At 38.7% G+C, this 10508-nt stretch overlaps 1 protein-coding gene across 1 annotated transcript in view; it reads left to right on the forward strand.

Annotated features, from left to right (window-relative positions):
- LOC101741868 (serine/threonine-protein phosphatase 6 regulatory ankyrin repeat subunit A) overlaps positions 1-7600 on the forward strand; it is a 40596-nt gene extending 32996 nt beyond the window's left edge. The window contains exons 15-18 of the mRNA XM_038014601.2: positions 576-796; positions 2847-2975; positions 4592-4727; positions 5074-7600. Coding sequence (XP_037870529.2) covers positions 576-796; positions 2847-2975; positions 4592-4727; positions 5074-5300 — 713 coding nt within the window. The 3' untranslated portion in view covers positions 5301-7600. The remainder of the gene's footprint in view (positions 1-575; positions 797-2846; positions 2976-4591; positions 4728-5073) is intronic.
- Positions 7601-10508: the final 2908 nt, after the last annotated feature.

A 10508-nucleotide genomic window follows, 5' to 3' on the forward strand; every position in this document is an offset into this window, starting at 1 on the left:
TGAACCTCGCCTCGCCTCTTGTGTCGCTCTTCACGGCTGCTGTAGAAAACAAAGGGTTTATTGACCAGTCTGGTATATTGGATTTAATATTGATTGGAAACACATCAATCATTTTATTGACATCTGGATCAATGTGCCCTATGAACACCTGAGTGTGAAATTAGTCGTTGTGTTAGACTTTTAGATAAAAGGAAGATTGAAATGGTTAAAATAATGCATTTAGATTACAAATCTAGTAAACTTACGTAATAAAAATAAATGAAAATGCGTCATTTTAGCCCAAATGATTAGTTGTTATTTGGTCCATTTGAGTGTTGTCTTCTAGCGACGTTGACACCGATCGAGGCGTTCGAGAAATTGTTCTTCGCCCTTTTCGGCCAGATCACGTTGTCGGACCTCAACTACATATCGAACTTGCGGCCCAGTTGGACCTCCAACCTGTTCAAGTTCGTGTTCGGTGCCTACTTGCTGATGTCGGTCGTCGTCCTTATAACGCTCCTCATTGCGATGATGTCGGACACTTATCAACGCATACAGGTAACTAAGTGTCCCTAGAACTCATATTTTGTTCACAGTCACAATGAATCCGCTGTTTTCGTTCGAGCTACTCTTCTTTGCGGTTTTCGGGCAGACAACTACAGAACAAACAAAGGTTCATAGTAAGGATAGTAACATCCAGCCCGCTTGGACGAATTACTTATTCAAGATAGTCTTTGGGATCTATATGCTGGTGTCAGTAGTGGTTCTCATCAACCTACTGATCGCTATGATGTCAGACACCTACCAGCGGATACAGGTAACGCGACGTATTTTGACCAGAGCGTGTTCTTCTCAAACTTTTTCATTAGTGAATTTGTTTGGGCTTATAATTAATGGCTAAGCCAAATAGATGGCTGACTGATGTCGTATTTTTAAAAATCAAAATATTTAGTAAGAAAATCGTAAATACTAAAGCAGCTGACAAAGTTCAAAGCTATGAAGGATATCTCTTTTGCACATTGAAGACAATGTGCAAAATATTTGTAGTGAGCTCTCTACCTAGGATGAAAAGCAAATGCTTACAATTTAGCGGTAGGTGCAATTTTTAAACTGAATACGTATTTAGGAAGTATTTCATGTAGGAATAAAAGAAATTGAACGTAACCACGGTGTACTATACATATTTCTACTGCGAAGTAGACACATTGCTTGGCTCCAAAGGGGGGATTTGCTAGTTATTTCACGGGTTTCCCAATACAATTGAGACTTTAACTAAAAAAATTGCTATGATGGGTGGACAAGCTTACCACCTGGCCAACTGATCCACCTGGTGTTAAGTGGTCACTGGAGCCCATAGACATCAACAACGTAAATGCCACCACCCATCTTGAGACATGAATTCTAAGTCTCAGTTTTCAGTACAAGGACTGGCCCAACCCTTCAAACCGATACGCATTACTGCTTCATGGTAGAAATAGGGCTCACAAGAAAACCTGCCACCAGTTATGTTAGCCCACTGAGTTTCTGGCCAGATCTTCTCAGTGACTCGCATTTCCGATCCGGTGATAGATTCTGCGAAGCACGGCTCTAACTAGGGTTCGTGTTAGCAACGTCATCAGCCCCGTGAGCTCACCTACTAATTTGGCGAATCTAGAATAACCCCTCGAGGTTGCTAGCATAGATAGAGAAAAAAACATCAGTTGGGATGTATGTAGGCTTCGGTAATCGCTTTGTCTTAGTCGTATGATCTTCATTAGTGCAATAAAAATAATCGAGGCTACGAAACTTATTGAGACAATAACTACATTGCAGCTATTAAACTAAAATAGGTTATCGCTAATAATTAATTCAAGTTTGCACACAAAACATCGGTATCACTAAGTGTTTGGTACATTTAGAAAAGTGTATACATATATATGCAAATTTTATTTTAATACAAGAACGAACAGAATTTCAGAAATTTGTTATGCAACGATCCGCTTATATTCGATACTAATGGCATTGTTATTAACCTGCTTCGAAGTAAAACACACACTTTTTACATGTTTCAATGAATATTCACTCGTTTAAAACAATAATGCGTTTAATTTTGCCGTATACGGGTAAGCTGTTACCGAAGATACAGGTTAAAACATGTCATGATCAGCCCGCTGAGTTTCTCGCTGGATGCTCTCAGTGGGTCGCGTTTCTGACCCGGTGGTAGATTCTGCGAAGCACTGCTCTTGCTAGGGCCAGTGCTAGCAGCACCTCCGGTTTGAGCCCCGAGAGCTCACCTACACGCCAGGGTAACCCTGATATAGCCTTTCAAGGCTATCAGCATAGGTAGGAAAAAAAAGAAGTGATGATCTCTTTGCTGCTCTCAAGGACGAATAAGCTTACGGCCTATCATCCGAAGTGGTAACTTAAGACTGTATTCAAACTGAACTGCCATTAAACAATGCCAGTGTACAACCAGGTATTCACAAATCGATCGAAGAGGGTCATGTCATAGAGAAATCTCTAGTTCATTTTAATTACTTTTTACTGGCGGTAGGACCTCTTGTGAGTCCGCGCGGGTAGGTACCACCACCCTGCCTATTTCTGCCGTGTAATGCGTTTCGGTTTGAAGGGTGGGGCAGCCGTTGTAACTATACTGAAATCTTAGAACTTATATCTCAAGGTGGGTGGCGCATTTACGTTGTGGATGTCTATGGGCTCCAGTAACCAATTAACACCAGGTGACTCGTCCACCCATTAAAGCAATTTTTTTTTTTTTTACTAAATATCATTATTTTATGTCCATATTCATATATTCCGACAGTATTACATATCTCAAAACCTAATGAGAAATATATGAGCATGGTGTTAATTTATGTAAACAATTTCAGGCGCAATCCGACATCGAATGGAAGTATGGCTTGTCAAAGTTGATAAGAAATATGCACAGAACGAATACGGCTCCGTCGCCCCTCAACTTGGTCACGACGTGGCTTATGTGGTTGATTGCCAGATGTCGAGTAAGTGTCTAAAGTTACAAAATGTTACGGTAGTATAAAAACATTTAAAAATAAAATCCCGTCTTTTTCAACAAAAACAATGAATATTATTGAGACTTAGCAAGGCGAAATGAGAACAGATGGAGTGATTCTTCAAACGAGGCTTGTGGGGAGTATTAGGCGGTAGGCTCTGCCCCTGGCATTGTTGACGTCCATGAGCGACGGTAATCACTTACCATCAAGTGGGCCGAATGCTCGTCGAGCAATAAAAAAAAAAGTAGGACAGACAGGGAACGGTGGCCAAGATTAGGTCTTAGAGGAAGTCCTATATCCACGGACCGATGACATGGTCTAGATCGCGGGGCAGAGGTAGATGAGAGTAGCGAACGATCGAACATTATGGCATACCTCAAAACTACTCATAAAATATAGAGAGAAAAAACAAAAGCAAGGGAGAGGATAGTTCATCTAATGCTCCACGAAGATGACGTAATAGGTACTATTTTCAATCACCCTTCTCTATTGCGCTCTGCGGGATTAATAAATTTTTACAAATACTCGTACATTAAGGTAAATTAAAACCAAGCACAATAAGCGAAAATAAAACAAAAAGAATTCAAAGCAATTTACAATTTGAAAACCATAACTACTTCTGTTTAATAGAGGTTATTTTTTTAATTAAGCTAAGAAGCACTTTTTATTATATTACCACAATATTTAACACGTTCGAAACCACTGATACCAATGGGATTGAGATTAACACCACAGTTCTCTAACGGTTAACCGTCATGAACGCAGTTCCTTACCTGGCTTTCAAAAAATCTTACACTGGCATAGACGAATAGTTAATCAATACGATTATCGGGGCCCAACACATATAGCAAATATGGCCGGCTTCAATGAAAAATGAGAGATCGCGGAAATACAAAGCTGAAAGCAGTAAAAAAAAAAAAAAAAAAACATTTAAATAAGGACTATCATACTCTTTAACTGAAATATGCAGTTTCTTCAGAACTCACAGCGTCTACTTTTTAGGAAATCGGATGCGAAATTCACTCCAATTTTTCATTGGTTATGGATAGACTGGATGTCCGTTAGAAGGGCTATTCCAGTAGTCACCACGCTTAGCAGGCGGGTTGTTGACCGCAGTGCTATGTCCTTTTTTCAGGGCATGCTGCTGCCCAAGTCCTGATGTGTTTTTTTTATTTAGAGACATAGCTTATTATGAATGGTTATACCGCCATCGTTCGGTCGTCAGGGCCTCGTTCGTTAGCTAGCAGGGTGCATCACGGGCAGATGAGGTTAGCTATTGCGTAGCTGTGATTCCATTGCCACTCCTTACACCCCCTGCCCGGTGGATCGATGACTTGAGGCGATATGCTGAGAAAGATTGGATGCGGAAGGCGGAGAATCGTTCATTGTGGCGGACTATGGGAGAGGCCTACAGCCAGCAGTGGTGAGATACAGGCTGATGATGATGGACTAGACGAACTTTTGCATGATCCATATCAACCAGTGAAAAATACCATATAAGTTCAAATATCTAGTCAAATAGCAGCGTACTTTCTTTTTCTATATGATCACTGTGAGCAGTAAAATTATGGAATCATTATTTAAGAAAATATTATCTGTCTCAGGAACGGCTTACCAAAAAGAAGAGGCCAAGCTTAGTACACATGATTGGCTTGCAGAGGCAAGATCAGTTGAGTGCGAGATCGAAGGCCGGTGCTAAGTGGCTATCCAAAGTCAAGAGAGGACAAGTTGTACCTAAAGGTAACAGTTGTATTTTTCTGATTCATTTCAAAGTAAAGTAATTTTAGAAAACATAATTAACACAATTTTTCGCCATTTTCCTGTGATTAATTAGAGACAATGGATGTAAATAAAAAAACGTAAAGCCCAAATTGATATATAAGTTATTATGTTTTGTTTGAATTGTATTCTATTCGAAATTAGCAAAATAAATATGCATTCCCGTTTCGCTTTTTCAAATTCAACTACAACCTATTAATCCAATTTTTTGTATCTTTACCAAATCGTAAAACGCTACAATTCATGCTGAAATTACTCTAAGCACAGATAAAACCTATAAAAATTCAATGTTAATCACATTTTTCAGACTCGACGAGACTATCAGTAGTCCACTTAAGTCCTCTAGGTTCGCAGCTCAGTTTCAACAACGCAACGAGGATAGAAAACGTAGTAGACTGGGAGATTATAGCGAAGAAGTATAGAGCTCTGATGAGGGATGAGCCTGAGGAGTCCACAGCAAAGGAAAGCGAAACGGACTCATCTGATGAAGTATCAGAAATTATCCCAAATAACATAGCCGCAGCTCCGCCTTGAAATTACGGAAAACAGTTTTAGGGGTTTTAAAAGAAATCAAATAACTCTAAAGGTTATTTGTGAGTTTTAATTGAGAAGTTCTACATGAAAATTTTGTACCAAAGAATTTTGATTTCAATACCTTCTCACTTTAGTGTTTTTGCAAAGAATTTAGTGTTTGTAAATTTTGTATTTTGTTTCCAGTTCTTAATAAAATTGTAAGATTTTTTAAGTATTTTTATAGGCATATCTGTACACTCGAATTATCTGTCTTTACGAGTAACTGCCAGGTCTGCCTTACTAGGTAATAAATATAACTGAAAAAATACGACGAATTCTAATAGAACGAATTTTGTTGATTGAATTAATTATGGAGGACAGACATTTTTAATACATTTTTAATTCAGTTTTAACTTTTATGTTCGATCTCAAACATAGTACATATAATTTTTTCGCGATTCTTCATTCTTACCCATTAAATGATGGCAACATTGTGACGTCACTTTTCTATTATTACAAAGCAACTTGTATGAACGCTCCTACACTTTTAGCTCTATGGTCGGTCCTTCAGAAAGATTCCATAACTTATTAAACACATATAGTCTAAATTCAATTCGATGACATGTTTTCAGAAACCACACACTTAGAAAATTTAATTTTATTCAAAAAATATCACTTGGCATCCACTTGATTTTATTTTTATTGCATTCATAGGTAGTAGAGCGGTTGGCCCAACTGTTGTTAATTGGTTACCGGAGCCCATAGATATACTTAGTGAGTGTCATCACTCATCTTTGACAGGAGCTCGAAGTCCCAATATGTGGTATATTTAAAAAAAAAATTAATTTTATTTACTAAATAATACACAATTTAAAAATTAGAGATTGAAAAAAAATGTCTTCTTCTCAGTCGTACACTCCTGGCGAGTGCTTGTGGTTAAGTATTGTCTTTTTTTTTTCCTGCCTATGCTGATAGCCTTGAGAGGCTATTTCAGCTTCTTGATGTGTATGTGAGTTCACGGGGTTCAAACTGGAGTGTTGCTAACACTGACCCTAGCAAGAGCAGTGCTTCGCAGAATCGACCACCGGATCGGAAACGCGACCCACTGAGATCCGGCGAGAAACTCAGTGGGCTGTGTATATGGGTTAATTTACTCGTCGAGCCCTTCGTCGCAAGCGACGCGTTTGGCCAGGACGGTGACCGGTGTTTGAGGTACCTAAAATCACCGTTAATGGATCGCGAGGATCCGTAATGGCGTGTTTACGGCTGTCTTTATTTCTTGGTTTCGGCTTTTATAAGGCTTCTCCATTCTCTCTATTTGTGGCGGTGCGTGTTCATTCAATAAGGGAACACTTTGTAGATAGCTTAATAAAGTCTATCCATCTTGTGGGTGATCGGCCGCGAGAGCGTTGACCGTCTACTCTTCCTTGAAACATTAATCGTTCCAATGAGCTTTCGTTACGGATGATTTATTCAAACATATTAAAGATTCGCAATTGCACAACCGATAAAAGCCTTTGTTTGATTTGGAGCTCTTTTAGGATGGAAACATTGGTACGGTGAGCAGTCCATTTTATCCTCAGCAAGCGTCTCCAGCACCACATCTAAAGTGCATCAATCTTTTTACGACACTTTTGATGGATCGACCATGTCGAAAAAAATTGTCTATAATTTAAATTATTTTAAAATTTTTGTAATTTCTGTGGTTATTTTACTATCTGTTGTGTTTTTTTTATTTATTTTAGCATCATGTCTTATAAATAATTTATAGTTTCTTGATAATGCGCTTTACTAAAAATTAACCTATTCCCTTTTTAATTTTTTATGATAAAATTAATTTAAAGAAAAAACTTGTGTCACATTTTACGTTAAAAAACAGTTCCGAATGACAAATTCATATATCCCAGATATTTTTTCTAGATTTTTCATAGTCAATTACGCAACTTATTTCAACAACATCAATCTTGGTTGACAACCTGTATTCTTTGTATATGTTCAGACTATTTTTTAATACCATAAATATATATCATAGTTAATAAAAAAACGTATGTGTATTTTATGATAATGCAAATATATGCTATCCTCAATGTTAGCATTTTTAGTTTGTCTAGTCATTATACTGTAGTCATAAGCAGTGCATAACGAATTAAAAAAAAAAAAATCAGTGAAAGTTTATTTTTACAATGTAATCATAATCTACATTTACGATTTAGTGTTAAGTAAACATTACATAGCTGTAACTAATAATATTTTTATAACTAGCATATTGTGTTTTTGTGTACTTAAAACATTGTTTAAAATAAAATGATGATTTTTTTTTACGTTTTCTTTAATTTTCTAATTAATTTTGAAAAGTGACGATGCCAACTTAAATGATAAATCACCAAAATTGATAAAACGTGACTTAAAACAATGTTTTTTTTATTCTATTTAGCTGAATTAAGTACTGCCTAGCCATTTGTAAAACCTATAGACATTGCTATTGACGTTTGACAATAGTGTTTCAGTTTTCTACAAGAGAAAGGTAAAGGTAAAGTAAAGGTAAGGTACAAGAGGAAGGACTCGCCGAGTAAATTGACCCATATACATAGCCAACTGAGTTTCTCGCCGGTCTTCTCAGTGGGTCGCGTTTCCAATCCAGTGGTAGATTCTGCGAAGCACTGCTCTTGCTAGGGACAGTGTTAGCAACACTCCCGGTTTGAGCCCCGTGAGCTCACCCACACATTAGGGTGAAGCTCAAATAGCCTCCCAAGGTTATAAGCATAGGTAGAAAAAAAAAGAAACTACCTACGCACACGCACACACACTCTCTTTTAATAATGAACTGGAGGTTTGGCGTATTGTGGGCCGGCACGCGTGGATCTCTTTAAAAGAGACCGCGTAGTATCTCGTCACGAATTAGGCGCGGTAACTCCATCAAATCTTTGGTCAACCCATACCGTGGGTCTCGAAGGCCAAGTACTAAGACGTCTCCCTCGACAAAGGATGACATTCATTCTCTACATTAAGTCAGTACGCGATAGAGCCCGGTCCCTACTCGGTCGACTCTACTCCATGATCTGCAAACGAAGAAAATTGTCCTTAGTAACAAGGCTATGACCTATGCCAGTGTAGTGTTCGCGTAATGTTCGCTCACGCGGCCAGCAAGCAAATAAACTCTTTCCAAGCCATCAAATCCCGTTTCTACAGGTTAGCAGTCGGAGCACCGTGACACGTGAAAGTGTCAACCTTTATGACGATCTAAATTAGGACCGATACTTAATTATCTTACGGTAGCGTCAGAAGACATTTCGATAAGGCGGCACGACACGGTGACCTTCTTATCGTGGCCGCCCTTAATTACATATCCGACCTAGACGACGAGACAACCAAAGCTGTCATCGCTCGAAAAACGTCTTATCGAATCTCCGCATCCACCATTCGGTGCTTTAAGATTTTCAACCACCGATCACCGTCCTCGTCGATTACGACGAAGAGATCAACGAGCGAACTAACCCATAAACACAGCCCACGGAGGTTCTTGCCGGATCGTCTTAATGGGTCGCGATTCCGATCCGTTGGTACATTCTGCGAAGCACTGCTCTTGTTAGGGCTAGTGTTAACAATTTCTCTCAGGTTGAGTCCGTGAACTCACCTATCCGTCCGCGCGGAGCTGTAATAGTCCCTTAGGCTACCAGCTAATAGGCATCGGGTCGGTACCACTCCACTGTCTATTCCCGCTGTGATACGGTAATGCGTTTCGGTTTGAAAAATCATCCATTACACTAACAAACTGAGGCTTAAAGCTTATATCTCAGGATAGGTAGCGGAATTTGCATTGTTGATATCTGTGGACTCCGGCAATTATTTAACATCAGCTCTAAGCTCATCCACCAGTCTTAGCAATAATAAAACAAAACCATCAAATTTTAATCTATTTATATTATTATCTTTATCTATATATATAAAAATGAATTGCTGTTCGTTAGTCTCGCTAAAACTCGAGAACGGGTGGACCGATTTAGCTAATTTTGGTCTTAAATTATTTGTGGAAGTCCAGAGAAGGTTTAAAAGGTAGAAAAATATGAAAATGCTCGGAATTAAATAAAAATAAAGATTTTGTTTTTCCTTTGATGTGTCCCCCGTCGGACGGATTCCTTTGGTTTGTTTTTAGTTTATTTTATACAAAAGTTTAGGTCTTTTATTTATCGATTGAGGCACTACGAAGTCTGCTAGTATAAAATAAGCTAGTATAAAATAAAATGTACCTAATCAATGTCTCTAAAAGACAATTACTCCGACGGTGAATCAACCGCGACCCCGTGGTACATACAATAGCTAACAACAACGTTATTCCTCAATTTATGCTTCGGCAGGTTTTTGAAATCTACGTGCAACCTATCACTGAATAGTTTCCGAAAAAGAAAGACAAAATCAACTTATATTTATTTCGGTTTTCGCGAATCGTAGACATAGGTAATTAAATGGTCGCATCGCTCAACACGAATGCACCGGGCGTCTTATCTCTTAGGCCACGACGACTTCATAATACGATGCAACTTTGTTCGAATGCCAGGCTGGTACCAATTTTTCTAATGAATTACGTACTCAACAAATATTCACGATTGACTTCCACGGTGAAGGAATATCATCGTGTAATAAAAGTGAAACCCGCAAAATTATAATTTGCGTTGTTACTGGTGGTAGGACCTCTTGTGAGTCCGCGCGGGTAGGTACCACCGCCCTGCTTATTTCTGCCGTGAAGCGGTAATGCGTTTTGGTTTGAAGGGTGGGGCAGCCGTTGTAACTATACTGAGATCTTAGAACTTATATCTCAAGGTGGGTGGCGCATTTACGTTGTAGATGTCCATGGGCTCCAGTAACCACTTAACACCAGGTGGGCTGTGAGCTCGTCCAGCCATCTAAACAATAAAAAAAAGTCGACCTTTCGATGAAAACTGTAAAGTATTTGAAACGTCGGTAATAAAAAGTAAAATTACTTTTAATTAGGTAGTAATGCTTAGTGCTGTCTCTTGTATTGGCTGAATAAAGGAATAAAGGGATTTTTCGGTAGGCAGCGGCTTGGCTTGTTGAAGTCCATGGACGACGGTAACCACTCACCATTAGGTGGGCCGTATGAACGACTGCCTACAAAGGCAATAAAAAAAGGGTGCGTGTACATAAGTACGCGCGTAAGAAGTTATAGTTTATTTTTATTAAATTTATTTCTTCTTTTTTTAATGTTAAATA

The sequence above is a fragment of the Bombyx mori genome, chromosome 12 (genome assembly GCF_030269925.1).
Source record: "Bombyx mori chromosome 12, ASM3026992v2".
NCBI lineage: Eukaryota > Metazoa > Arthropoda > Insecta > Lepidoptera > Bombycidae > Bombyx > Bombyx mori.